Source organism: Erinaceus europaeus, chromosome 8, assembly GCF_950295315.1.
Source record: "Erinaceus europaeus chromosome 8, mEriEur2.1, whole genome shotgun sequence".
Taxonomy (NCBI): Eukaryota; Metazoa; Chordata; class Mammalia; order Eulipotyphla; family Erinaceidae; genus Erinaceus; species Erinaceus europaeus.
Genome location: NC_080169.1, coordinates 30,212,233 through 30,237,327, shown reverse-complemented (window position 1 = coordinate 30,237,327; position 25,095 = coordinate 30,212,233). Strand labels below are relative to the sequence as shown.

Here is a 25,095-nt window from a genome sequence, read left to right as displayed (position 1 = left end):
GACTCTAAGATGGTAAAGATTAGAGCAATTAAGCAAATTAGGTCTTAGCTTTAAAGCTAACTTCTAATTGTCTACTAAAATGTCTTCTCCTACCTTCTGAATATATTGTCATATAGTGACTTCTCATTCTGTTTTATTTCCTTAGGTACACAAATATGGTTATCAAGATTACAGGGAAAAAAATGAAACAATACTGGGTCATATACAGGACTAGCAGTAGCTTTAGATAAATAGATATTTGAGCCTGAATAGAAATGAATATGCTAGTCACTGACATAGTTTTCTTAATGCCTCTCAGAATATACCCAGAGGCTAATATATAAATAAACTGAATGGAAATATATGAGCATATGGATGATATAATGTATTCAGAATTAGAAACATGAGAATATTTATATAAAGGTATTTTAATATGCCCAGCTACTGACCTTGGCCACTTCTGTATACCTTGTTGACCAATAAAGTCATTGGCACTGAACTGACCCAGCAGTCTTTTAAGAGGCATCCCTTGGAGGTGATACAGCTGGGCTATTAACCCCTGAAAGAGAAAAGGGAGGCCAGAAGGTGATATTAATTTGGAATAAAGTCTGTAGAAGCAAGAGCATTCAGGTTTAACTTTAACCATGAAGCAACCATAGTTATGTCCATTTTCATTGACAGCTTGTCTAAACACTTTATTTAAAATGGGAATTTAATAACTTTTTCTTTAAAACTTGAGCACATCAGTGCCATGTATTATCTATTTTAACACTAATAATTTCTCACTTTAGATCATGCCTTCTATCACTTACTGATATTCATAGAAAATATGAAGAGTAAATTAACATATTTTCTTTAATCCCACCATAGGTGATTGAGGCTCAAGAAAATGAACAGAAAATCAATGAGGCTCGAGAATGTTACAGACCTGTGGCAGCAAGAGCATCTCTTCTTTATTTTGTCATCAGTGACCTCAGAAAGATCAACCCCATCTATCAATTCTCTTTGAAGGTAATGCTGAATACAGTTAAGAGCATTTTCAAATTTCATCTTGTGTCTGGAATTTTGAAATTTATTTTCAAGCATCAGTGTGTCTAGTAGAGAGTCAATGATAGAATCTTGTGGTTTTGGTCTTCCTTTTATTGATGTGGTGGATCACATTGATTGATTTAACAAATATTAAGCCAACCTTGCACCCCTGGGATAAACCCCATTTGGTCATGATAAAAATCTTTTTAATATATTGCTGTATCTGATTGTCTAGAATTTTGTTAAATTTTTTAGCATCTATGTTATCAGAAATATTGATCTATAGTTTTCTATTGTGTTATCAGGGTGATGTTTGCTTCATAGAAGCTGGAAGGGAGTAGTCCTGTGTCTTCAGTCTTTTGACTGATGTTATAAAAGATGTTATAAAAGTAGAAGTATTAACTTTTCCTTGAAGTTTTTCAGAATTCATTTGTAAAGCCACTGGGTCCAAGACTTTTATTGTTTCTTTGGCTGTGATTGGCCTGTTCATATTTTCTAGTTTCTTTCTGTTTTATTTTGGAAGTGTGCAGGTATCTAGGAATTCATCCATTTCTTCCCAGTTCTCTAGCTTGGTGGCATATAGTTGTTCATAGAAGCCTCATATGATACTTTGGATTTCTGTCATGTCTGTTGTAATATCTCTTTAATTTACAATCCTATTTATTTGAGTCTTCTTCTTTTTTTTTTTTTTTTTTGTGAGTCTGGCTAAGGGTTTGCTGATTTTGTTTACTCTTTCAAAAGAACCAACATTGAGCTTCATTGATCTTTTGTATGGTTCTCTTATTTTCAGTGTTATTTATTTCTGCCCTAATTTTAGTGATTTCAGCCCTTCTGGTTGCTTTAGTGTTCCTTTGTTCTTTAAGGTGTGAGAGCAGGCTGTTTATTTGAGCTTTTCCCTGTTTCCTGTTGTGTGCTTGTATGACTAGAGCTTCCTTCTCAGCACTGCCTTAACTGTGTCCCAAATATTTTGATAATTTGTGTCTTTATTTTCACTACTTATTTATTTGTGTTTGTTAATGATTTGCTAATGGTTTACAAGATTGTAAGACTTCAGAGGTATAGTTTGACAGAACATCCACCATCAAACTCCAGCCCTTACTTGACCCTCATTGTCACACAATAACTACCATAGTTTTCACAGACTTAGAGACAATTTGAGTCTTTTTTTTTGAAAGCTTATTTGTATATATACCACAACTTTTTCAGCCTATATGTAAGCAAAACCACCTGGTAGCCATTTTTAACTCCTTACTTACTTCACTAAGTATAATTGCCTCCAGTTCCATCCATTTTGTCTCAAAGGACACAATAGCATCCTTTTCCTTTTATTTATTTATTTTTTTGCAAAGTAGTATTCCATTGAATGTATGGCCCATAATTTCTTTATTTACTCATTCATCTGTCATGAGCATTTAGTTTTTTTAAATTTTATTTATTAATAAATTTATTTACTCTTGATAGAAGTAGAGACAAATTGAGAGGAAAGGGGGAGATAGGGAGAGAGATGCCTATAGTACTGCTTCACCATTCATGAAGCATCCCTCCTATAGGTGGGGACTGGGGACTTGACCCTGGGTCTTTGTGCATTGTAATGTGCACACTCTTAACTGTTGTGTCACCACCTAGTCCTTTTGTTAGGAGTATTTAGGTTGCTTCCATTCCTTCACTATTATGAATAATGCAGCTATGAACATAAGAGTATGTATATGTCCCACCACATTAGTGTTTCCATGTCCTCTGGTTATATATCTAGTGAAATGTTACTACTGGATCATATTGAATTTCCATTTTTATTTGTTTAAGGACTCTACTGTTTTCCAAAGGGGCTGAACTGAATTGCATTTCTACCATTAAGTGTACCAGGATTCCTTTTTATAAACATCTTCACCAGCACTTGCCATTTTCTTGTCGCAAACACTTGTCATTGTTGATTTAGGCCAATCTCATGTGTATGTGTGTGTATTATTTTGATGTTAATTTGCATTTCTCTGATGATAAGTGAAGTAGAACAGTTTTTTCATGTCTGTAGGCCATCTGTATATCTTTAGAAGAGTGTCTATTCCAATCTTTTGCCTACTTTGTTATTGGATTACTTGTTTTTTTTATTGTTGTTGTCAATCTGTATAAGTTCTATAAAAATTATATATATGGGGCGTCGGGCTGTAGCGCAGCAGGTTAAGCGCAGGTGGCGCAAAGCACAAGGACCGGCATAAGGATCCCAGTTCGAGCCCCGGCTCCCCACCTGCAGGGGAGTCACTTCACAGGCGGTGAAGCAAGTTTGCAGGTGTCTGTCTTTCTCTCCTCTCTGTCTTCCCCTCCTCTCTCCATTTCTCTCTGTCCTATCCAACAATGACGACAACAACAATAATAATAACTACAACAATAAAACAACAAGGGCAACAAAAGGGAATAAATAAAATAAAGTAAAATAAAAATTATATATACGGTTTGCTATCAAACTCTTGTCAGATGTATGGTAAGCGAATATCTTCTCCCATTTGTTGGGTTGCTTTTTTATCCTTGTGGACTTTTCTTTCTATGCATAGAAGCTTTTCAATGTGATGTAGTTTCATTTATTTAATCACTTGCCCATGGAATCGAGTTTCCAAATATTTCATCATTTATTAAATTTCTCAGGCTTTCAACATGCTCTTCCACAGAGCAATTGAGCAGGCTGACAAGGTGGAGGACATACAGGAGCGTACCTCAGTGCTGATGGAGAGCATCACCCACTCCATCTTCCTCTACACCAGTCAGGCACTGTTTGAGAAGGACAAGCTCACCTTCCTATCCCAGATGACTTTTCAGGTGAGGAGATTAAATCAGTCAAAAGCATCCCAGACCAAAGTTCCATGCCCCCTCTTAAGGCAATTTATTTCTGCTAAAAGAAGGGATAGATACCTTTTTGGGAAGCTTTTGGTGACAGAAAAGTTTAGGTTTTCTAGAGCGAGCTTGGCCATATGATAAGCTTCTAATAGGTCCTCAGTGCATTGGTTTAGGCAGGTCTGCACTTCAAACAACCACAGCATCCATGACTATGAAAAGCAGACTGAAGAGACATTCTCCTACTTTCTCAGGTCTTGTATGGGACCTCCAAGGTACTGCTCAGATGGGTCTTTGAGATGCTAGTTACTAATTCAGATCTTAGAGGCCTTGGGAGTACTTGTTATTCTTTTGGAACAGTGAAGGGGTAAAAAGAACTACAGCTTTCACACATCCACTTGAATCCATGTTACTCTCTTATATGGACTTCTGCAAAAGATTGTATTTAATTAAAGATGGTTGTGGTAAGAGAAAACAATTGAGAACAATAATTGTAGATGATATAAATAGATTGTCTTTTGTAATTTATTAAGTATTTTGCTGTTTAAACTTTTTCTTTCAATTCAAATCTTGATGGAATGTTGATGTTGTATCTATTTTGTGTCCTTCAGGATGCCTTACCCAAAGAAGACATAATGCAAATTATCACCAATTATTGTGGTACTTATAGATTAATTTGAGTTATATAAAAATATGTGTTATAAACAAGGAAAAAGGCACTCCAAAAATGTGAATATATATATATATATATATATATATATAATTCACATTAGAGATCAGGAATGATAGTTATGGTTTCTATGCACAGGTATTTAAAACTTCCTATGGATGTCAAAGATAAATTGTAATTCATTTTTAGTCTTGACAATCTTTGCTAGTCAGAATTTCATATGCATATTTACAATGGCCTACTTGTTGAAATAAATCAAAATTCTAAATTGATTACCCAATAAAATAAATTAAAGATTGTATTGCAAGAGAAAGAGAGATGAGCTCACTATTCTGCCATTTTATGTGAAACCCAGGGCCTCATGCACACAAGCTATACCATTGCTAAGCCACCTTCCTGGCCCTAAAATATCATATTAATGTGTATTACTACCCATGATGCATTTAAAAATATCTGGAGTTTTAAAATGGCATAATACTCATTTAACCTATTTAGCTTTGTAAGGCATTTTGCTTGTTCTCCTGAAAATGTTCTGTGGATTTCTTACCAATTCTGTATTCAGAATGTCTGAAGTTTGTTCTGTTCATAACTTGTTTTGTTTACTTGTGTATCAGTAAAACCATTTTCAGTTTTTCACAATATAAGCTCACATATGACAAAAATCTTTCATAGTCTTACATTTTATAGGATACAATTGCTATGTAACTTACAATAGTAGTTCTACTTCTTACTAATTTAGCCCACTGTCATTGGAGGCTTTCCCAATTTATAAAATGAGTTTTAAGGCAAACATTATCAGGTAGCAGAAGACTACATACAAAAACATATTTCAATATGTATTTCATATCACACATATTTATGTATAACCAATGGATATAGAAATTAAATTTGGAGTAAGCCAGGGTTTGAAATCATGGACATAACTTAAGATTTTTTATTTCAACTATGGTGTGTGTGTTGTACAGAATTCTCCAAAGACTTGGAGAATTTAATAAATAAATAAGATCTATTAAATTATGACTGCTTTCCTGTATCGTGATTTGGATGTAAACTAAATGAACCTTTTCAAGATCTTGCTGAAGAAGAAGGAGATAGACCCTCTTGAACTGGATTTCCTGCTTCGATTCCCAGTTGAACACACTTACCAGAGTCCTGTGGACTTTCTAACCTCTCAGTCATGGAGTGCAATTAAGGTATATTAGGAATCTATATCCAATAAATGAATATATATATATATATATATATTTAAGAAATACAGGTTATATGTGTGTGTGTGTGTATATATATATATATGCTATATAATATGATGTTCTACAATTAACCTTTGTGTTGCTAAATTTAATTATTTCTTACTTGGAAGCAAAAGACTTATTTGTAGATGGAGAAATTGTTATAAATACATATAGTTTATCAGGACCTTTGATACATTTCAAAGAATACATAGTTTACATAACTGGTTTATTTTGTTATCTTTTTGTTTTGTTAATTACACAATATGGTAGATTATTGTCATTGTAATATGTGTAAGCAGAACAGAATCTTGTAAAAAATAAAAAACATATGATAGTGAGACTGGGGAGATAGCATAATGGTAATGCAAAAAGTCTTTCATATCCGAGGCATCAAAGGTTCCACATTCAGTCCCCAACACTACCATAAGCCAGAGCTAAGAAGTGTTCTGGTAAAAGACAAAAACAAAAATAAACAAACCAAAAAAAAAAAAAGAATTCCTCAGTACCCTGTTAGCAGTCCTTCTTTTTTTTTTTTATTTGGTCAGATGGCTCTATTGTTAAGAATTTATTCTCTTAGGCTCTGGAAATAAGATACCCATATGGTTAACTTTGTTCTGCTCCTTTTTCTTAAATTTCTTTTTTTAAAATATCTATTTATGTACTATTGGATAGAAACAGAAATTGAAAGGAGAAGGAAAGACAGAGAGACACCTGCAGCCCTGCTTCACCACTTGTGAGGCTTTCCCCCTATAGGTGGGGACCAGGGGGCTTGAACCTGGGTCCTTGCACATTATAATGTAAGCACTTAACCAAGTGTGCCACCACCTGCCCACCCCACTCCTTTTTCTAAGAATATGCATTTTAATGGAATTTCATTAGATTGGGTTCAGTTATTTATCTTGGCACAAAATAGATGATACAATCAAAGGGATAATTTTTCCAGAGTATTGGAAAAATAAGGGAATCAATGAGAGTAAGGGAAAGGAAAAAGAAGGGAAAGTAACAGTGAATGGAGCTGAGGTAGGAAAATATGGGGTTTGGTAGAAAATATAACCCTTGTCAAATTGTCACAAGAGACTTACCCTTCCTCTCTCTTTTCCAGTCTTCTGTTCTCTTGCCAGTGCCTCCTGCTGTCCACACCTAATCAGATCATAGAACCAGGGAGACCTTCCACTTAGGCAGAAGAGGGTATAGAGAAAATCTGAAGCTGAAATGGAGACTACATCTAGCTTGATATATTCACAAATCCTTTGTCTGAAGCTCATTGCTATCATTCTCACTCCTATCTGTTCTTCAATTGTATTATAGGCTGTAAGCCTTATGGAAGAATTTCGAGGCATAGACCGAGATGTGGAAGGGTCTGCCAAGCAGTGGAGGAAGTGGGTAGAATCTGAGTGTCCAGAAAAAGAAAAGTTACCGCAAGAATGGAAGAAGAAGAGTTTAATACAGAAGCTGATTATTTTAAGAGCAATGCGCCCGGACAGAATAACACATGCTCTCAGGTAAGACCATTGTTATTTTAGGCAGTGCAGGTTAGCCTAGAGTAAACATGGTCTTCCAGACTAGGAGTATCTGGTGGAAGTGTTTATAGTCCATCCATATTGATGAGAAGTGATTCCACCAAAACTTTGATAATATAGTCAATGTTATTATTAGCATTTGAAATAATAGTTAATAGTTATATTGTTAATAGTGAATAGTGTACATTTTTAAGTAAGCTGATATCATGAATCCTTCCTGAAAAAACTTAACTCTGAAATCAATGGGGAAGGCAGGGAATCAATGGAAATATTCTAGGAGGAGAGAGGGTTAACAAATGAATTTAAAGGTAGAATATGCATTGTCCATTTGTAATTCCCGTCTTTGCTCTGGGGTGGCATTTTGACTGCAGAGACAAAGATGAAATACTTTTGTGAAGATACTAGTGATTCTTTAACTTTTCCACCAATACCATTTGAAAGCAGAAACTTTTGTCTGTATCATGACTCCTGTGTCCTTTCTTATTATCCTTTTGGCTTAAAGAAAACAATATGCTTAAATAGCAATATGCTTCTTCATTCTCACAAGTCCTTTCCTAATTTGAATGTATCAACCAAAGAGTTCTCACTTCCTTCCCTATCATAGTCTTTCTGCAATCCTATTTGCATGCCTCAGGTTTTGTTTTTTGGTTTGGTGGGTTTTTATTTTGCTTTATGTGGTTCAGTCAGTTTTTCCCTTTGTAGAAGCCTTGGCCAAACTACTTTACAAGTTAATTCTGCTTAGTAGTACTTACTTTCTGTTAAATATGCTGCTGCTGGAAAATAATCCCTGCTTAATTGAGCTTCCCTGTGTTAGAAACACCCCAAAAAGCATTTGTATATTTATGAGAAGCCCAGCAGGCTGGAAAATTGCACTGTGGCAAATCTAATGAACTGTTAATAAGTAATGGGGGATCTGGCAAGGGACTTGGGGGGATACAAAGCCATATGCAAGCAGCTGATGGTGTAGGGGGATCTCAGTGGTCCCCCCAAATGAAATATAGGCTGCTGATTTTTGGACTTTTTAAAGCTGAAACAGATTTCACAGATACTGTTGCATAGATCTTAGATTTATATTGTCACTACCACACACCATCCCATCTAACAAACATGGTTTACTTCCTCCCTGTACTTGAAGCAGATTCAAACTATCACACTTCTCAAGGTCAAAAGCACTGGTGATATGTTTTGCATTATCCATTTTTACAGGAATTTTGTAGAGGAAAAATTGGGTGCTAAGTATGTGGAGAGGACCAGATTAGATTTAAGTAAAGCATTTGAGGACAGCAGCCCAGCTACCCCAGTGTTTTTCATCCTGTCCCCTGGAGTAGATGCCCTGAAAGATCTGGAGATCCTTGGTAAGTGGCCAGGCATTTGTCCTTCCATTCTCCCCCTCACCAATGCCCACCGGACCTTCCTTTTTGTTCACAGTTATCTTGGTTTTCTCTCTTCCTCTTTTTCTTCTTCCTTCCTTCCTTCCTTCCTTCCCCTCTTTATTCTTATTTGCTAAAGATTGAGTGTATGGAAAAATGTAAGGCTAATAACACCGTAATCTGAAGAAACATTCAAATGGCACATTCCTCTAGTTGGCATAATGCAAGCTTCTTTTGTACTGTTTTCCACCTTTTGACTCTGTGAGGACCAGGGGGCAATTTTCTCCATGCTTGTGTAATCTTGTGCCCCCTGTGACTAAATAATGGTCATTAGAGCAAGTCTATTTGATTGTGCAAGGCACTGTCGTTTTGTGCTTTGGATTACTATTCCCCACAGCCTACACTGAGAATACCAGGTTAATAGAGCTGTGACCCGACTGTGCTTGATTCAAGCATGGCCTCACAAGGTGAGAGGCTCCTGCGTTTACCCAATGAGCCAATCCAGTCAAAAAATGATGTGATATCTACCACATGTTGCTCCTTTTTTATGAAGGAAATGTTTTGCTACTCCAGCAAGAGTTTATAAAGCTCAGTAACAATGCTTGCCATCTATCAAAATGTCAAAAGCTTCATTACCATAACACCAGAGGAAGAGATTGTCACAGGCTTTGCTAATGCTTGAAGGAGACTACTGGTGTGAGCTTAAAATGCAGCTCTTAGAAATGACAGAAGTTTACTTCCAATTCAACAGGAAGGTGGCCTAGCAGGTGACAGCAGTGATCAGAGACAAACTCCTCACCTTTCTCTGGGTGACATTTACTCTCACCGCTCTGTCACCTCACCACTCATCTTCCTACAGGCAAAAGACTCGGGTTTACAATCGACTCTGGAAAATTCCACAATGTGTCTTTAGGACAAGGTCAGGAGCCAGTGGCAGAAATGGTCCTGGAGAAAGCTTCCAAAGAAGGACACTGGGTCATACTCCAAGTGAGTATTTTACATTTTCATGGGAAATGCTAGGGCTGAATAGAGACTTGAATGGCAGTAACAAACCACAAAGTCTTAAAGTGTGCTCCTTTCACATGCCATAGGGACTTGGGACTGCTAGGGTATCAGTGGCACTTCTAAAGCTAATAAGGGACTTTGAGGAATTTTCTATCCATTGTGCATTAAAAATAAAAATTACTAGAGGAGGGGGCCAGGTGGTGCATATTGTACAAAGCACAAGGACCTGCAAAAGGATCCCTGTTCAAGCCCCTGGCTCCCTTCTTGCAGGGGAGTCAATTCACAAGCAGGTCTGCAGGTGTCTATCTTTCACTCTACCTCTCTGTCTTCCTCCTCCCCTCTCAATTTCTCTCTGTTCTATAATAAAAAAGGAAAAAGAAAAATCGAAAAAAAATGGCCACAGGAGCAGTGGATTTGTAGTGCCGGCACTGAACCCAAGTAATAACACTAGAGGGGGGAAAATTACTAAAGGAAATACCTTGGCTTTTTAATAGTAACATGCTTCCTAATTGACAGGTCATACCATTTTTTAATGTTTTGTTTATTTTATTTCAACAAAAGAGCAGAGAGAAAAGACAAAGAAAGACCAAAGCATTGCTTAACTCAGGTTTATTGTAGTCCAGGGAGTTGAACCTGAAACCTTGGAGCTTCAGATATAAGGGTCGTTTTATTTTACTTTTATTTTTTATTAGTGCTTGAATATTGATTTACAAAATTGCCTGTCAACAGGGGTATAATTCCATACCATTCCCACCAACAGAGTTCAGAATCCCATGTCTCTCCACTGCAAACCACCATGGTTCTCCCAAGAATGCAGACATGGATTAAGTTTCATCTCTACAACCATCTGTCTACATTTGTACATACTTGCCCCCTTTTCTTTCCAGATCCATTCTTCTCTTCCCTTCCAAGCCACACACAACTCTATAACTACATCCAAATATCTCTCCCCTTTTGGTCCTCTCCGCCCTCTCCTCAGAGTTCTGGCTTCTGTAATTGCTTCTCCACTGAATTTGGCCATTGGCAGGTTGATCCATACCCCCAGCCTGTTTCTGTCTTTCCCTAGTGGTGTGGGGCTCTGGAGAGGTGAGGTTCCAGGACACATTGGTGAGGTTATCTGCCCAGAGAAGTCAGGGTGGAATCATGGTAGCATCTGCAACTTGGTGTCTGAAAGGTGGCAAGACATAAAGTAGACAAAATGGTTAATGAACAGGAACCAAAAAGTAGGAACAGAACAGATGAGATTAGGGGTCTTAGGGTAGAAGAAATCTAGGAAGTCCATTTTAGGCATGTTTCTAGGGGCCCATGACTATGGTAGTTTTTGCTTGAGTTTGATAGCTAGCATGAAGTTGGATAAAATAGACAGATAGATAGACAGACAGACAGACAGACAGACAGACAGACAGACAGACAGACAGAGATAGAGATGTAGATGGCACCAGAGCCTGTGTAACCTCTAAGTCCCTGTCAGTCTGAGCTCTTAGCTCATGGTCACAGCCTGGAACAGTGCAGGCTGCACTCATTTCAAGACCAATCTTACTCGAGTGGAATGACAGGATACCCCAGCCTCCCTTCAGAGACTGGGGCAGTCCCTACTATCACTGCTCTTTGGTAAAGGCAAGGTCCTGAGAGGGCCCACAAAAGGCTTGTGATGACGTTCCTGATAAAAGTGCCCAATAGTGGTGCAGAGAGGGATCCATTAGAGGGCTAGGCATATCATATTTGTGTGGAAATCCAAGGATTTCCTGACTAGGGCCCCAGATGATGAGGTGGTGTGATATTGACCAGAAGGGCCATTATTAAGTGACCCTATCTCTTGCCCTTATCCAACTTTTGTAGTCCTCTCCATGTCTGATGACCTTAGAATTTCTCCCAGTTGTTTAAGCACTGAATGTCATTTGTTCAGCTCAACAGAATTAGTTTTTTGGCATCTGTTGTCTTTTGGGCCTTTCTGTTAGATTGCTAAGCTAACTTGGTCTAAGTCCTTGATTAAGTCCTTGATCTAAGTAATTGATTACAATTACAGGGTTCATGATGTCTTCTTTAGGCACCACAAGTAAGATTCTAGGTTTATGATGTCTAAGTCTAATCATCAAGGACTATTGAATGCTATTATTTTGAGTTGCATAATTGCTCCTAGCTTATGGCTATATATATTATATACCTGTACCCAGTATCCTAAACACTACCCCATATCTAGTATCTGTAACTTTGTTAGATGATGTGCCATATAAAGTGGATGTAGGTAGTCCCATGTGTTGAGAAAGATCTCACCAGGTTTGAAGAGTTGTGAGGTTGACATCTCAGGCTCTGTATCAAGGTTGCAGTCCACCATAAGAATTCAGTAGTAGCATAATGCGGGATGGCAGCACTATTAGCAATTTGGTTGAGGTCACCATAGGTGGTATGGTGGCAAGGGATTAGAGGAAAGAAATATTAAGAAGTAGGGGCATAGGCCAAGAGACTCCAGGACTGAGAGAAGGAATCTTAAAGAGAATGCAAGAGGTTTCTTGTAGTCTTAGAAAGACCTTAGAATAGGAATAATTAATTGGTGTTAAGACCAGATTAGTTGGGGGTTTGTTTTCTATGCTATTCCAATAGTTATCATCTATAGTAATATACTAGACCTCACTGATCTTTGTGTCCTTTAGTTGTATCTGAACATCTTCATATTTTAGATACTGACAGGGCCAAATGGTCTTGATATGTATGGCCTAAAGTTGTAGTTGACTTAGATGTTTAAAAAAAGCTTTATGTGCAGTTTTTTTTAAGAGCTCCTTGAATAGTTTAAGCCCAGTGTCCGAGTTTAATCATCTTACAAATCTGAGGTATTGAATACTTAAACTAAAGAAAATGTTTGTGCTTAGAGCTATAAACTAGGTGGTTAAAGAATTTGAAGTATTACATCTATTTCCCCTCTGACATGTCACAATAATAATGATTTATGAGAATATTAATCAATAAGATTATAATTTTACACCTTTCCTGATACCAAAAGTCTGAGCCCACCCCTCACCCCCCTAGATAACCATTATAGTTTTCCACAATCTAAATATGGGTCGTATTTAGTTTGTTTGTTTGTTTGTTTCAAGTATGTGTGTTTAGTTCTCTAAATTCCATATATGAGTGAAACTATCCTTTGCCTTTCCTTTACCTTCTTATTTACTTCCTTAAGCATAATGTTCTAGTGTTCCATCCATCTTATCCCAAAGGATATAAAGTCATCTTTTTTATTGCTGAGTAATATTCCATTGTTGAGTAGTATTCCATTGAGTATATGTCCCATAACTGTTTTACCTAGTTGTCTATTGAAGGGCATTTTGGTTGCTTCCAAATTTTGGCTATTGTGAATAATGCAGCTGTGAACATGGGAGTACATATATCCTTTCGAATTAGTGTCATTATCTCTTTTGGATAAATGCCTAGTAGTGGAATTGCTGGATCACAAGGTATTTCCATCTGTATTTGTTTATGGATTCTCCATACTGTTCTCCATAGTGGTTGTACCAGTTTGCATTCCCATCAGCAATGTAATAGAGTTTCTTTCTCTCCACATCCTTTCCAACACTTATCCTCTCCTGTTTTGTTGATGAAAGCCATTCTCAAAGGTGTGAAATGGTATCTCAATGTGGTTTTAATTTTCATTTCTCTGGTGATGAGTGAATTGGAGCATTTATGCATATGTCTGTGGGCCATTGTATCACTTCTTTAGAGAACTGTATATTCATATCTTCTGTTCACTTTTTTTATTGGGTTGTTCTTTTTCTTTTTTTTTTTTTTGTTGAGATGTATGTGTTCTTTATAGATGTTTGATATGAACTGCTTGTCTGAAGTATGGTGTGTGAATATGCCCCCAGTTCCTAGGTTTCCTGTTTATCTTTATGGAGTTTTCTTTTTCTTTCTTTCTTTCTTTCTTTCTTTTTTTTTTTTTTTTTTTTTTTACCAGAGCACTGTTCAGCTCTGGTTTATGGTGGTATGGGGGATTGAACCTGTGGAGTTTTCTTTTGATGTATAGAAGCTTTTAAATTTGATATAGTCCCATTTGTTCAATTTTGTTTTTGTCTCCCTTGCCCATAGGGGGTGAAGTCTCCAAATATGTCTTTAATGTTAATGTCATAAAATGTTTCACCAATATGTTCATCTTTGTATTTTATACATTCAGATCTAATACCCACATCCTTGATCCATTTTGAGTTAATTTTGGTGTATGTACTAGTTGGTGATCTAGTTTAATTTTTCTACATGTGGCTGTCCAATTCTGCCAACACTATTTGTTAAAAAGACTGTCTTATTCCCGTTGGGCAGATTTGGCCCCTTTGTCATATATGAGATGACTATATATGTGTGGATTGAGTTCTGGACTTTCTCCCTATTTCACTGGTTCATATGACCATTTTTTGCTCCAATACCACACTGTTTTAACTACTACTGCATTGTAGTATAGCGTAAGGTCAGGTATTATGATGCCTCTATTTTTTTTCTTTTTCCTTAGAAGTGCTTTTGCTATTCCTGGTTTTTAAAAGTTCCACATGAATTTTTGAAGAATCTGTTCAATTTCCTTGAAATATATCATCAGGGTTTTAATAGGAATTGCATTGAATCTGTAGATTTCTTTTAGCAGAATTGCCATTTTAATGTTATTTATTCTCCCATTCTTCCTTCCATTTCTTTGTTTCATGTTCTATTTCTTTCAACAGTGTCTTATAGTTTTTCTTGAGAAGGTCCTTTACATCCTTTGTTAGATTTATTCCTAGGCATTTAATCTTTTTGGATTAAATTGTAAATGGGTTTGCTTCCTTCACTTTTGTTTCCTTTAACCCATCTTTTGCATAGAGAAATGCCACATATTTATGAGTATTGATTTTGCAGCCTGCTACTTTACTGAACTTATTGATGATTTCTAGTAGTTTCTTGGCTGAGTTTCTGGAGTCCTCTAGGTATATCAGCATATCATCTGCAAATAATGATAGTTTAACTTCATCCTTTCCAATGTGAATTCCTTTAATGTTTATTTCTTGCCTGATTGTGATGGCAAGGACTTCTAGGACTATGTTGAGTAAAAGTGATGAGAGTAGACATTCTTGTCTAGTTGCTGATGTTAGGGGAAAAGATTTCAATTTTTCCCCATTGACTATGATGTTAGCCATGGGTTTATCATATAACCTTTATTATGTTGAGGAATTTTCCTTCCTCTCCCAGTTTCTTGAGGGCCTTTATCATAAATGGGTGTTGAACCTTGTCAAATGCTTTTTTTGCATCAATTGATGAAGTCACGTGATCTTTTATCTTTCCTTTTGTTGATATAATAGATTACATCGATTGACTTGTGTATGTTGAACCACCCCTGTTTCCCAGGGATGAATCCCACTTGATCTTAGTGGATCATTCCCTTAATATGTTGTTGGATTTGATTGGTCAAGATTTTGTTGAGGATCGTTGCATCAGTGTTCATCAGGGATATAGGCTGATAGTTTTCTTCTTTTGTGGGGACCTTTCCTGCTTCAGGGCTCAGGGTGAAGTTAACCTCATAAGTATGTTTGGAAGTGTTCCCTCTTCTATTTTCTGGAATAGTTTTAAGATAATGTGTGTTAGTTCTTGTTTGAATGTTCTATAAAATTCACCAGTATAGCCTTCCAGGCCCTGGTTTTTGTTCTTGGGAAGTTTTTTGATTACTGCTTCAATTTCTTTACTAGTGATGGCCTGTTAAATTTATCTACTTCCTCTTGTGTCAAGGTTGGTAGTTGGTAGGACTCTAAAAATGTGTCCATTTCTTTTAAGTTGTTAAATTTAGTTCCATACAGATTTCCATAATAGTGTTGCATAATCCTTTGAATCTCTACCTCATCTGTTATAATATCTCCTCCCTCATTTCTGAGCGATTTTACCATAGCATTCTTTCTTTTTCTCTTGGTGAGTGTAGCTAGTGGCTTATCTATTTTGTTTATCCTTTCAAAGATCCAGCTCTTGGTTTCCTTAATCTGCCTAATGGTCTTTTTGTTTTCTATTTCATTGATTTCTGCTCTGATTTTGACTATTTCCTGTCTCCTGATGACAGTTGGGTCTCTTTATTACTCCACTTCTAGTTGATTCAGTTGGGTTGTTAGATGGTTTACTAGAGATTTCTACTGTTTATTAATGTGTTTGTTAATCCCCATGGGATTAATAATGTGTTTATTAATCCCCACGGGATCCAGTAGCTTGTTTATTCATTTTCATTGCTATCAACGTAATTCTTAATTTCTTTTTTTGATCTCTGCAATGACCCATGCATTGTTCAGAAGCATATTGTTTAATTTCCAAGCTTTAAAGCAATTTCTGCTCCTTTTTTGGTTGATTTCTAATTTCATACCTTCTTGGTCTCACAGTTGAAGTTTCCTAGTGAACTCTGTTCTGAGTTCCTCTTCTTTGTGTTTTAATTCCATAGTAAAATGCTCTTTCAATTCTTGATTAGATTCCTGGAGAGTCCTCATAATAAGCTTTTCTGTAGTCTGTCTCTGATAGTCTCTCTAAATCGGTAATTCCTTGGAGTTCCTCTGTTTCATGTCTATCTGACTGATATGGCATGGTTAGCTGTTTGGTTCTGTTTCTCTGCTTGTGGATTTATTGTGCTGGTTATTGCTGGCCAACATGTAGTGCTATTGTAATCTTTTGGCTTCTCTTGTCTGTATGATCTGTGGAAGACGGGGTGGGGTGGGGCAGTTGCTTTGGGCTTTCTTGTGGTCACAAATGCTCTCTGTTTTTTGTTGTGCCCTTGCCTTAAATTAAGATAGTTAAAAAGCCCTTGAGTCAAAGATTGAGAGGTTTTAAGCTCTATTCTCTTTTTTTCTGGCACTGGAACTACCCTCATGGCTTGCTGGGCCTAAAACGAAATTGCCAAATTGGAGGAGCTTGGTACCATGCCACCTGGAGCTCTGGTTTGACTGTGTTATTCTTCAACCCATGCTCCTTTTTACCCCAACCATGTGTGAGCACCCACCTGAGGCTGCAGATCTTTCAATTGTGATTATGACTTCAGTTGGGTCTCTTGTATTTGTTTGTTGTTTGGGGGGAGAGAGATGATGCAATCCCTAGTACTCCATGACCACACCTCCCAGGAATCCCAGTCTTTTGAATAACCATTATGCTGTCTCCCTAATCCAAGTCATATTCTGACTAAAATTAAGCGCAAAGTTCTGAACCTCCTTCCCTATAATACTTTTATTTCTTCAGGACCATCCACATGCCTCAGGGTTTCCTTCCCCACATTCCTTTCTCTGTGGGTCTGTTTACTCACTCTTCTACATTTTTTAAATATTTCTTTATTTTCCCTTTTGTCGCCCTTGTTGTTTTATTGTTATAGTTATTAGTGTTGTTCTTGATGTCATTGTTGTTGGATAGGACACAGAGAAATGGAGAGAGGAGGGGAAGACCGAGGGGGGTGGAAAGATAGACACCTGCAGACCTGCTACACTGCCTGTGAAGCGACTCCCCTGCAGGTGGGGAGCTGGGGGCTCGAACCTGGATCCTTACGCCGGTCCTTGCGCTTTGACATTTTTTATTAATAAAAAATGAATTTACTAACAATCTTCACTTGTAATGTCTTCTAGGAAAGTAATACCAACTCCTTAGAAGAGATTTTAATAGAGACCTTAACAGATAACTCTCGGTGGTGAGTCTCTGAGCCTCAAAGATAGGTGACAATGGAGGACTTGTCTGTTTGTTTCCACAGAGATAGAATTTATTGCTCAGACTCTAAAGCTGGACCACAAAATGAAAATTTCTTTGAGAATTCACATTTAATCAGTGATCAGACTGGTGAAAATACTAGGAAAGATATGGTCAAATTCAAGAAAATATTGTATTCAAAATAAAACAAAGTAAGACTCATTTTCTAGGAATCTGATAAGCTATAGTTGTTCCCTAAAATGCAAAAGTTTTACCATTAAAAGTCTTGTGAGAGGGGCAAGTGATAGTGTACTCAGTAGAGTGCACATATTATTATGCACAAGGACTCAGATTCAAGCCCCTGGTCCCCACCTGCAGGGGGGAAGCTTTACAAGTGTTGAAACAGTGTTGCAGGTGTTTCTTTCCCTCTCTGTTTCACTCCCTATACCTCTATTTCTATAAGAAAAAAGATAGTGTGCTTACTACAGCAGCACATATACTAGAATTTTAACAATACAGAGAAGATTCACATGGCCCCTGTGCAAGGATGACATGCAAATTTGTGAACCTTTCATTATTTTTCTTTTGCCTTTCAATATTTTTCTAAGACTTGTGAGAACTATGATAGTTATCTCTGGGAGGTAGGAAGGTGGGGGATACAGAACCTTGGTGGTGGGTGTGGTGTGGAACGGTATACTATCATTTTATAATCTTGTAACCTACTATTAATCACAAATTTATAAGTAGAAAAATAATGGCCAACAGGAACACTTTAGTCATTGCCTAGGCACCACACCCCAGCTATAACCCTGGTGGCAAAATACATAAAATGAAATTAAAATTCACCTGGAAGATAGCTAACCCAGTAAAGTGTGCACCTTATCATGTGCGAAAACTCAGATTTGAGCCCTATAGAAACACCATAGACAGCCCCATAAGATGCTCAATGAATGATGGAGTAGTGCATAGTATCTCTCCTCTCTCTCAAGTCCTCTCAGGATATTTATCTAGATATTTTTATCAAATCCCACACTCCAGGAAAAACTTTCCTGGAGATGGCAAATAAAGCTATCTTTATCTTAGAAGCATATTAGATGGCTTGTGGATTAACATACTGGACTTCTAAAATCACTTTTCATGGATGAGATATGTGGTTTGCAGGATGTGAATTGGCTAAAAACATTACAAGACACTGCCGTACTTAAACAGACATGCACTGGAATCTAGTCCCACGGCTAGTATACTCAAAAGTAATTCTGAGGCTGAATTTCAGAACGTGGCTGTTTTCAAAATAATTCACTTAGACATTTCTCTATCCAGATACCACAGTCAGTGCCTAGAATGTTTTTACATTTGTTCCAAGTAAACTCTTAAACTCTTCAAGTAATTTTTTGTATATATATATATGTTGATATATACATATATATTAGAGACAGAAAGAAATTGAGATGAAAGGAGGAGATGGAGAAAGAGAGAGAAATACCTGCAACACTGTTTCCCCATTTGTGAATCTTTCCCCATGCGAGGACTAGGGACTTGAACCCTGGTCTTCGTGTACTATAGTGTGTGTACTCTACCAGGTGCACCACTGCCTGGTCCCTTTAGTCTTCTATAAGAGAAAATTAGGACCTGTCTGAATTTATGAAACAGGCTTTCTATTGTTTTGTTCCTCTTACTTAGCTAAGTGGCACCATTAAATAGGAGAAATACTATTGTAGTCTAGTAGCAAGCATGTGGGGGAGGAAGATTAAAGCTCTAATTTGCTTTATTAGTTTGCTGGGACTGCCACACCAATTTCTAGTTTATTAGCAGAAATTTAATTCCTCACCATCTGGAGCTTCCATGAGTGTGAGATGAAGGTGTTAGTAGAGTTGGTTTCTCCTGAGATTTTCCTCTATGATTTGCAGATGGCCATATTATCCCTATGCCTTCACGTGGCCTTCATTCTATCCTTGTAACATCTCCTCTTCTTGTGACCCCAGTCTTCTTAAACTGAGAACCATCCTAGTGAGTACATTAAACTTCAAATACCTTCTTAGAGACCTTCTTTCTAAGATCTTCAGGGACTAGGAGTTAAGTTTAAAGTTGGGGGAATACAGTTCAATCCATAACACCTACTAATATTCAGCTTTCATGAAGACAGGAAAGAGCCTAATAACATGAACAGCCGAATTGACATTGGCCTTTTTAATTTTTATATAAGAACTGTTTCAAAGCAAGATACCAAATTATTCTGTTTGCTTTCATTCTCTGTATTTTTATAGCTGTTATAATCTTAAAACATTTTTTCTCTGATGGAAATAATTACATATTTCGGGGGGTGATATTTCAATCACTATATCAAAAACTTCTCCAAAGCTAGAGAACATGTGAAGTATGACCTTTATTCTCCTCTCTGAACACCTATAACTGTGTTTTACCCTGTGGGCATTTGCTATTAAATGGGCAAATTTGTGAATTATAGAATTGGAAGGCAAGGAGTGGTGATGGTAGCATTTGTTTCTGGTACCTCTGAGTATTAAGAAAAAAAACTTGCTAGGAATATGCAGAACATCTAAACAAAGAGTGCTTGCTATATTTTAGTTTGATCCCTTGCATCCTTTTGAATCCATATACTAATGAGGAGTTTGAGTAGGGAAGGTTTCCATCAAATTGTGAAGTAAATGATCAAATGTACATTTGACCTATGACTTTTATACTTGACTAAACTAACCTAGATAAGTCTCAGTAACTGAAACTGAACTATAATAAAAGACAGGTATTGGGCACCTTCATCTCAGAAGTAATTTGGTATTGGTATTGGAATATTTGAATTACAGACAATCTGTGGTGGTTTGGTGTATTTAATGAGTTCAGCATTTGATTCTGTTTAGATTTTTCTTCATCCTGATATAATAATTTAAATAATGGTTGAATTTAAATTTTGGTTCTCTGAATTTTTAACACATGTACAGAAAAATGTTATTTTGTAATTTAAAATTTTTATTTCAGTTCTGAAGGAATTATAAGCCATACTGTCTTTCAGAATGTCCATTTGGTAGTCAAGTGGCTAGGAACATTGGAGAAACTCCTTGAGAGGCACAGCCAAGGAAGTCACGGAGATTATAGAGTTTTCATGAGTGCTGAATCTGCAGCTACTCCAAATGAGCATATCATCCCTCAAGGACTCCTGGAAAATTCCATTAAGATCACTAATGAGCCCCCCACAGGAATGCTGGCCAATTTGCATGCTGCACTCTACAATTTTGATCAGGTAAGCAAGCATAGGAAGCCTGGTCTGACTTTATAGTCAGTTTTCTCAAAGACTGTGGGACCATCCTCTACTTGGAGTGAGACAAAGTAAAATCTTCATGCTAGTGTGTATATGTATATGAATCTCTTGATGGACTTCCAGTGAATGGAAAATAGTGTTAAGTTTGCCCTAGTAGGTGAGAGAGATCGCGTTATGCAAAGAGACTCTTGTGCCTGAGCCTTTGAAGTCTCAGGTTCAATCCCCTGCTCCACCAAGAGCCAGAGCTGGCAGCACTGCTGGTAAAGAAAAAAGAAAAGGAAAAAGAAAAAAAAAAGTTTACCCTAATGCTAAGAAAACTGTAATCTCCTTAAGAACTTGATTATTTATTGAAGACTAGCATGGCAGACTACTATCTATTACCACACTGAAAGGAAAAGTGGTTCTTGTTGATAATTGTTGGTGATGATGACAACAATAATAACCTGGGCAAAACTGTAACATAATATTTAGTATTTTAGATTTGGTTTTGCATTTAGTATATTTAAGGTCATTCTTTACAGATTATATGTATAGTGCTTTATTTATATACCTTTGTTTCTTTCTAAAATAAAATGGAAATGAATTAATTATGCATATGTAAACGGCATTTCAATTACCGTTATTCTCCCTTAACACAGATTTTACACCTGTATCCTAGTCAAGTTTTTTGTTTCCTTTAGTGCTAGTTCTCTGAGTTCCCATTCCTTCCTCTAATTTCTTAGAAGTTTTTCCTAATCTTATTGGAAGAGGAATAAAGCTAAAGAAGAATGACATAGTGTTTGCTTACATCCATCTGTTTATTAGAAAATGTCATTTTTAATATTTATTTATTCCCTTTTGTTGCCCTTGTTGTTTTATTGTTATAGTATTATTGTTGTTGTTATTTATGTCATATTTGTTGGATAGGACAGAGAGAAATGGAGAGAGGAGAAAAAGTCACCTGCTTCACCACCTGTGAAGTGACTCCCCTGCAGGTGGGGAGCCAGGGGCCTCAAACCAGGTTCCTTACTCAGGTCCTTGTGCTTTGCACCATGTGCTCTTAACCTGCTGCGCTACCGTCGGACTCCCGAAAATGTTGTCATCTATGAAGCATTCCAATATGCTTTTTTTTTTCCTTATACCTTTTTTTTTCCTTATACCTTTTCCTTATACCTTATACCTTATACTTTTTTTCCCTTATATATCATTTTTTTCCTTATACCTTTTTTTTTTTCCTTATACCTTCCTTATACCTTCTGGGTCAATACCCAAACCATTATAAAAGAATTATAGGAAGTAATTTTTGCCACAAGGGTTATTGCTAGAGTTTGGTACTTGCACAACTCCTTTCCTGGTCACTATTTGTTGAGAAACTGAGAGGAGAGACACTGTAGCACTGCTCCACTGCTCCACCACTTGGGAATCTTCGTCCCAGCCCCTGCAGGCACTCCCAAGTAGTGACTAGGGATTTGAATCCAGGTCCTCATTTGTGGTAAAGTGTATGCCCTACTAACTGATTCACCTCCCAGCTCCAGAAATACGTTTTTTATATGAACTAAGATAGGCATAGATTTGATTGTTATCATCTTTTAATTTTTCTTCTTTTTTTTTACAATTTTATTTTTTTATTTTAATTATAATGGAGACAGAAAGAAACAAGGAGAGAGATAGGGTAAGAAAGAGAGACAAACTTGCAGCCTACCCTAGTGCTTGTGAAGTTTTCCCCCCTGGGAACCAAGGGCTTGAAGCCATATATACTTGCACATGGTAACTTGTACACTTTACTGGTTGTATCACTGCCTGGCCCCAGTTCATCATTTCTTACCCTGTGTATTTTCAAGCTCCTTCCCAAAGCAAATAGCAAACAGGAGACATTTCATGTGTTTAAATAAGATTATTTAGCTCCTCAATTGTTTTTTTTTAATATTATGTATTTATTGTGGGTAAAGACAGAAATTAATAAGGAGTGGAGAGATAGAGGGGGAGAGAGACAACTGCATCACTATTTCACTGTTCATGAAGCTTTCCCTCTCTGCAGGTGGGAACCAGGGGCTTCGGCCAATTTTTTTTTCATGAAAAGTTAGCATTTTATGAAACAAATATGGTTCAGCTCAATTGTCTTTCAACTTTTTAAAGAAAAATCTCTGACAATATGCTAATACTAAGGGCACTCCCCCCCATCCTATCCCCCTCCGAGTACATCATCCTGGACATTTAATTCTGTTGCAACCTATGATATGGAAAGAAGGTGATGGATGCTGTCTATCTAGGTCAATGAATCCAGTCGCTCTGTTTCTCCAGTGCCCTTCTCAGATAAGAAAAGCACTTAGACAAGTAAATTTTTATGTTTTTGTTTTACATATCTTACTTTTCAAATCAAATTCTCTTTATTTTGAATACTCCCCTCAAATTCAGGTTTTATCTTCCAAATTTTATATGTATTAATAATAAGTAAGACTCACTTAGTATGATCTCTTTATTATTCTGAGCATCCCGGAATATTTATGTAAATATCAGAAAATAACCAAGTGGTCAGGAGATTGCTCACCAGGTAGAGAACACATGTCAGAACCTGGGTTCCAGCCAAAGACAAGGTTAAGTAAGTACCTACAGGGAGGCAGTTTCATGAGTGGTGGAGTGGAATTGTGGTATGTGTGTGTGTGTCTCTCTCCTTCTCTTCCCCTCTCTCTCCCTATCTCTTTATGTCTCTTACTCTCTAGCTAATAAAAATGTGTATGTGTAAGTCTATAGTCACACACACTGGGAGCTGTGGAGTCATAGATGCTTGAGCCCAGCAATGATCCTGGTAGCAAAAATAGAGAAAAAATAAAAGAAATGGAGGGAGGGAGGGAGGGAGGGAGGGAGGGAGGAAGGAAGGAAGGAAGGAAGGAAGAAAGGAAGGAAGGAAGGAAGGAAGGGATCAGCATGTTAAAAACCATTTCTTGTCAAATGCTGCTAGCCTACACCCCTTTTAACTTACAGCACATACCTCCTGAAGAAAATATTACAAAAGAATCCTATTTTGACTCCTTTCGTAGCTAACAACCCATTTTTTAAAGTTAAGTGTATAGGATACTTTTTATAAGATGTTCAAGTAGAAAAAGTTGGATGCTTAGTCTCTATCCACAATGTTATTTTTATATTTTTGGCTATAATTTGCTCATCACTTGATTTATAAAAATGCAACTAAATTTAAATGTCAAACATTAGGCTGTTGTAAAAGGGTGGTTCTTAAGGCATTTATGCAATCAGAGCCTAATTTAATAGGCATTGACTTGTGATTATATTCTAGTTCTGAAGACAAAGTTAAATCAGTTATATGAAACTAGATTGAACTAATGTACTTAGTTATTGTATATAGTACCTTGGGTTTTTGATGGACTACTAAGTTGTATTAGGTAACTTCACTGATGTGCATACTTGTTAAATCATAATTCTTAAGGAAGCAAAAATTCTGTATATTTTATCATTTTATAGCTATGTCTTGCATTTAAGAGTAGTATAGGGGATTGGAAAGATAGTACAGTGTTTATGCAAGACAAAAACAAACAAACAAAAAACCCATTATGTACTTGAGAGGTAGCTCACCTAATACGTCATGTGATTTCCAGGCCTGAGGTCCTAGCTTGACCCCAGCACCACATAGAAGCATCATAGTTGACATCAGAGAAGCTCCATGGGTATTGGGCCAGTCTTGCTATGTCTCCTTCCTGTCTCCCTCTTTTCTCTCTTCAAGAAATAATGAGAAATCTGGGCCAGGATGGTGTCATGGGTGTAAGATCTAGAGGAATGCCCCAGCACCACATTAAAAAACATATACACATACATATGTGTGCAGCAACTCAGTCATGTGGCACATTTGGCTTCATGGAAGTCTGGGGAAATCTTTGGATGGATGGTTATATGCCCAGATAAATTGTGTTACTGTGGAATCAGAAAGAATGAAAAGCTGGAATTAACCAGTATTCTCCTAAAGTGAGAAAAGTAGGATAATGTCCTTTATGTCAACCTGACTTTGTCTCATTTTCTAGTGAACTCTGAAGCATTCATCAAAAATAATAAAGCAAAATAAAAACATTTTTTAAGCAGTCTGGCAAATGCCAAAGAGTCTCTTATTATGTACTCAAGAACAGGTAGACATTCTTCTGTGTGTTAGCTCTGACTTATATCTCCTTTAAAGTTCCTTACAAGATTACTCAAAACACAGATCCTTCTTTGGAAACTATACACCTGTATATAATCAGGCATGTGTTTTTTCCTCCCAGGATACACTTGAAGCTTGCACCAAGGAGCAGGAATTTAAGAGCATCCTCTTTTCACTGTGCTACTTCCATGCTTGTGTTGCGGGGAGACTGAAGTTTGGCCCCCAGGGCTGGAACCGTAGCTATCCCTTCAATCCTGGAGACCTCACTATTTGTGCCAGTGTCCTCTACAACTACTTAGAAGCCAACTCTAATGTAAGTGCCAGTTATCAAAACCACCTCTTCTGTGGAATGTCCTGAATCTGTCAGTTTTGGACACTGTCAAAATGGACCATAATTTCTCTTTTGAAGCTATTATTGAAATAGCTGCC

The 25,095-nt window shown here is 37.1% G+C and overlaps 1 protein-coding gene and 1 non-coding gene across 2 annotated transcripts in view; both read left to right on the top strand.

Moving 5' to 3' along the window:
* The window catches only part of DNAH11 (dynein axonemal heavy chain 11), a 388,706-nt gene that overhangs the window by 331,905 nt on the left and 31,706 nt on the right, over positions 1 to 25,095 (top strand). Inside the window, 8 exon segments of the mRNA XM_060196111.1 lie at positions 850 to 990; positions 3,646 to 3,816; positions 5,572 to 5,694; positions 7,042 to 7,235; positions 8,460 to 8,608; positions 9,483 to 9,610; positions 20,298 to 20,525; positions 24,788 to 24,979. Of these exon segments, the coding sequence (XP_060052094.1) occupies positions 850 to 990; positions 3,646 to 3,816; positions 5,572 to 5,694; positions 7,042 to 7,235; positions 8,460 to 8,608; positions 9,483 to 9,610; positions 20,298 to 20,525; positions 24,788 to 24,979 (1,326 nt within the window).
* LOC132540024 (U6 spliceosomal RNA) lies at positions 17,748 to 17,854 on the top strand. Its single transcript, XR_009551308.1, has one exon. It is a non-coding gene; the product is annotated as a U6 spliceosomal RNA (small nuclear RNA).